The sequence below is a fragment of the Physeter macrocephalus genome, chromosome 5, assembly GCF_002837175.3.
Source record: "Physeter macrocephalus isolate SW-GA chromosome 5, ASM283717v5, whole genome shotgun sequence".
In the NCBI taxonomy this organism is placed as follows: domain Eukaryota; kingdom Metazoa; phylum Chordata; class Mammalia; order Artiodactyla; family Physeteridae; genus Physeter; species Physeter macrocephalus.
In genome coordinates, this window is record NC_041218.1 from 28,212,212 (window position 1) to 28,217,397 (window position 5,186).

Sequence of the window (5,186 nt, forward strand, 5' to 3'; positions counted from 1 at the left end):
AGTGCTGAATGGAGTGCTGTCTGTCACCTGAATCACAGTTGTTTTGCTGTTGATGGTGGGGATGGTCTTTAACTCCTTTTGGCCAGAATTTTGCCTAAGGCCTTTGGATGGCATCATTTTAGTATTAAATTATAGTTCTTGTATTTTCTACAATTTGCAATTTGCCAACTGACTGGGTACATGCTCCCAGGGTTTCAGTAATGCGTACATTCAATAAATTGGAGACTAAACAAATTAATGCTATGATTCTTATTTAAAGAACGAGATAAAAAGCAAGAAAAAAATGAACTTGCTTCAGGCTGCACAGGTTGATGGCAGAATTAAAAATAGAAGAGAGAATGAGTTTGGATCCTGTGCTTGGACCACATTAGTTACTATTAGATATTCTTTTCAAGTGCTGACCCTTTGGGAGCCATTGCCAGATGAAAAAGATCCATTCTGACTGTTACAGAATTCCAGTAACACAAGGAAGAAGAAAATGTGTTTGGCTAATTGGGAAACATCTGATTCCACTATTTTTTGGTCAAATTTGGGATTGCTTTAACAAGGGTCAAAGGCAAAACTCCACGACAAGCCTGTGGGAAAAAGAGTTCTATTTTTCAGGAAAGGGAATTATAAAGGGGAAGGCAGGTAAACAAAGTGTATTCTTCATTTTAAGGTGAGGATGAAATCATTTTTCCCACAACCTTCAAGGATGAATGCCATCTTCCTCCACAGAACAAACATATCCTGAAAAAATTAGACTAAGCACAGACTGAAAAGAAGCTTCCTGTGGATTACCTGGCTCATGACCCTGATCTGTTCCATTGTATCATCTCCTTCTCTGACTCTCACCCTCCTGCCTCCTCTTATAAAGACCTTTGTAATTACATTGGGCCCACCCAGGTTTTCCAGGATAATCTCCCCACTCAAGGTCCTTTATCACAAATGCACAGTCCCTTTTGCCCAATACAGTAACAAAGTCACAGGTTTGGGGTATTAGCATGTCAATATTCTGGAAGGGGGACATTAACGATGTAAATAAACTACCACATTATATTAACAATTGTTGAAGTCACATTGTTGAGTTCATATTGTACTAACTTGGGGTCCATTTGCCAGCCCCACTGGTCCAAACACTGATTAATAAATGCACATTCACAGCAGTGCAGATCATGGGAACCACTCTCCACAATGTCACATATGATGTATAAGAACTTATAATCACCATTTGTCTCATTCAATTTTGAAGCATTTGTTCAAATTAAATGCCCAAGCCACACGTTTTTCCCTAAAAAATTGTCAATTTGGGCACACTTATATTTTAGCATCTTTGTCAATTTCAATTATTTGAATGACATAAGAGTATAATCACGTGTGTGCATTTCTCTATTATGCTAGGAGGCTGGTTTTATGATTTTCAAGGCCCTTACACTTGTGATATAGTAGGACACATGGTCTGCTCTCCTTGTACTCATCATTCATTCAACAGCTATTTTCTAAGTACCTACTAGGGGCTGTTGTGTTCTAGTTGCTGAATCAAGGGACCCCAGAGATTGCTCTGCAGGATTCACATGCCCACACAGGAAAAGAGCCTGCCTTTGAACTCCTAACCCCAGGGAACATCAACCACCAGTTAGGGACTCACTTTATATGTCTCACGTTCAAACTTTCACAAAGAGAATCTGGGTTATTCGATTGGTCACTATCATTATGGAGAGTGCCCCTGTGGAGTGCAGTAGAGCCAGGGCTTGAGGGTTCTCAGAATGAGGCAGTGAATACCGGAGACAACATGCCTAGTGTATCCAGGACAAAAGGCAGGTGTTAATGCTATTATTGCATATTTCACGTCACATCATTTCTTATCTTTCTCCCTTCTTATACCTGGATACATCTCAACCAATTCACCTTTTAATTGAAAACTAAAAGGTGCCATCACCCTTTTAAAATTTCCTGATTCTTGCATTTTTGAGAATGCAGATCAGATGTTTTCTAATATTCTGTTTCCTAGTGTAATTTTTAAGTGTGGTTTACCTTTGCACCGTGAGTTCAGTGGTTTCTTGTTTTACTTTCAAGGATTCTATGACTTTCACTTTGTCTCCCTCATCAACTAGTAATTATCAGAATTATCCTCTCAATTTTGAAGGCACTAATTAAATATTTGGTGCCTATCTGGTATAGTTTTCCAGAACTAATTTCCTGAATTCATTTTCTGGTCTGCATATATAGCTCTGGATTCCTAAATACTGAGATATTTAGAAGTAATGTGTAGTTTGTCCCTTGTCTAAAACAGCATTGAAAGTCTACAAAATCACAAGCATCCTGCTTATAGGGATCTTTTTGTCTCTGAGGCTTTCAATTACCATCTTCATATTCCAAGGTACCACACACCACCACGCATTCACTTCCACACCAGTGACATTGGATACTTGGAACTGTGGTCCCAGAATCGAGATAGAAAAAGGGCTTGCTTCAAGAGGGTGCTATTGCAGTTGTTTGGGCAAATGCACATCAAATTTGCCTCTAGTGAGATTACAAAGACTAAAAGGACTAAGGGTTAAGCTTCCAAGTTTCCTCAAACAGCTCCGAGTGTGAATACTGGGTTGCTTCCCCACAGACATCTGGCTGCTCAGCTCAGCCTCAGGGCCTATGGGGTGGAGCTTTGAGCAGCAAGAGCACAGACAGGGGACGGTGCAGCCCAGGCCAGGCTACACAGCTGGACAGGGAAGCAGCTGCCAAGTGCCTATCCTCAGCAGGTGCCTGACGGATCAGCCCATTCCACATCCACTGGGGTGAGACTTGCTTGTGAGCCCTCATGAGACACTTCCAGAAATACCTAGTGGGGACTTTACAGAGGGCTACAATTTTACAGAACCAGATTACAGCAGGGCCAGGGACATTGAAGTTACCATCAACAGCGATTACCTTTGTCTCCACAGGCTGGTTAGAGAAGGGAAAGTTCGAAGACAATAATACGTAAACAAACAAACAGAGAGCAAGGCTTCTATGCTTCTCTATTCAGTAGACCCTATGTTTCAAAATGGTTTTACTAGTGGTAAGAGGGCCCTCTTTCAATTCATCTTGAGCAATGGGAGCAGTGACAAACAGAGCCTCACCATATAAGGGGGAAAAAAATGGTGATGATAATGGAACAAGAACATTTCCCAAACATATATAAAGCATGAGCTCAAGGCACAGGAATCGGCAGAACAATAGCCAAGGAGGCCACACCTCAACTGCAGGGAGAGTACTGGGGGCACCGTGCAGTGATTTCTTTGAGTTGAGAAATTCAATGGGCAGTAAAGAAAGTGGCCTGTCTTGGATGGGGATACTTGAAGGTCTCAGCTTCCAGCAATTTCGTGCGTGGAATCTCAGAGCAAAGATTTTTATTGTTTTTTCTATGCACTCAAACTTTGACTGTAGCATCCACGCCCAGCTGCTGTAGAAGGTGGGGACACACGGTTTCTGAAGTTGACATTGTTACAGCACTCAGTGAGCAGAAATGTTACCCAGGATGTGAATGGACAGCGAAGGATTTATCTATCCTGTGGTTCAAATTTTAGGTTAAAAGACTGAGGATATTCTATTAAAAAGATGGGGAAATAAGCTCAAGACACCTCAGGCAGATAAAGAAGAAATAAACAGCATGGTTATGAAATAGGGATGCTTTTTATGAGAATAGTCAGATCACCTCAGGAGCAAGAATCCACATTTAAACAACATTTCCCTGCATCCAGGCCTGATAACAAACCAGCAAGCAAAGCATAAGCAAATCCTGCAGACAGGAAAATGGGAAAGTCAAAAGTAAGCCCAGAAATATTTGCATCCAGAGGGAGATATTTTCTTGTGTGAAACACTAGTGGGGCCAGGAATCTGGTCCCTACCTGGAAATTGTTGCAGATATTCTGAGTCTGTGCCCAGGAAGTTTCTCTGGAATAGAAGGATGATAACCATCCAACTCTCTGTCTTCTTCATGATCATCTATATGCTCAAGTTCTTGACAATAATTGTGCAGAGCAGCTTAACTGCTGTAGTGCTGGGCACAGAGTGGGTGAGGTTCCAAAGGCTGTCACCCGTGCAAATGGCCCTCACTGGCCTGGGCGTCTGCTGCTTCTGCCAACTGTGCTCATCGACGCTGTACAACTTTGCTCCCACTTCCTCCCTAATTACGAATTTTGCTACTTCAGGATCATCTGGGAATTTACCAACTTCTTTCATTCTGGTTGACCAGCATGCTTGCTGTCCTCTACCGTGTCAAAGTCTCCTCCTTCAGCCACCCCATCTTCTGGCTGAAGTGGAGAATTGTGAGGTTGGTTCCTCGGCTGTTGCTGGGCTCTCTGCTGATTTCTTGTGTGTCTATCATCTTTGCAGCTGTTGGGCATTACAGCAAGATTCAACTAATCTCCATGAGGCATTTCCCTAGAAACAGCACCATGACTGAGAGACGAGATATTCCTGTGGGATTTTTCCATGTGCCAGCCAGTGGTTGTGTTGATTATTCCTTTCCTCCTGTTCCTGCTTCCACCGTCTTGCTCATGGCCTTATTATTCCAACACCTGAGGCAGATGAAAGATCATCACACCAGCCACTCTCCAGCCTGGAAGCTCACTCTACTGCCCAGAGGTCTCTTGCCATCTTTCTCATTTTCTTCACCTCTTATTTTCTGACTCTACTAACCTCCATCTGGGGTGTTCTTTTTAATAAGGGGTCCTGGTTCTGGGCCTGGGAAGCTATCATCTATGCTCTAGTCTCTATTCATTTGACTTCACTGATGCTGAGCAGCCCTAAATTGAAAAGGGTTTTAAAGGTAAGGTGCTGGGGCCTAGAGGCTGCCTGAGGCACAGGGGACAAGAAGACCCCTGGGCAAATGGGTGTTTGCACTGATACAACTAATGTCAATAACCTAACCTGCAGGACTCTTGACAATCCCCTGTGTGATAGTGACGCACCATAAATCCAAGCCTCACTCTCTTCCCCTACAGCCATCTATCTCCAAACAAGCAGTCCCTTCTCTATTCTATGCCACTCCTTTCTTTTCCTTTCCACAGTCCCCAGGTTGGCCCCAACTTTCTCATGACATCTCCATCTCTCCTTAGTCCTCTCTACCTCTGAAATCTTTCTCCCAGTATATTCAACACAAGAGACCCAAAGTCACGGTATCTGCATTTTGTTTTTATTTGACCCATTCCATGACTGCCAATTCTTCA

General features: G+C 42.8%; 1 protein-coding gene across 1 annotated transcript; it reads left to right on the top strand.

Annotated features, from left to right (window-relative positions):
• The first annotated feature begins 3,922 nt into the window (after nucleotides 1–3,922).
• TAS2R16 (taste 2 receptor member 16) lies at nucleotides 3,923–4,816 on the top strand. The gene is given in 4 exon segments (XM_024131320.1): nucleotides 3,923–4,121; nucleotides 4,124–4,186; nucleotides 4,189–4,566; nucleotides 4,569–4,816. Coding segments are annotated over 4 exon segments (888 nt in total).
• The last annotated feature ends 370 nt before the right edge of the window (nucleotides 4,817–5,186 follow it).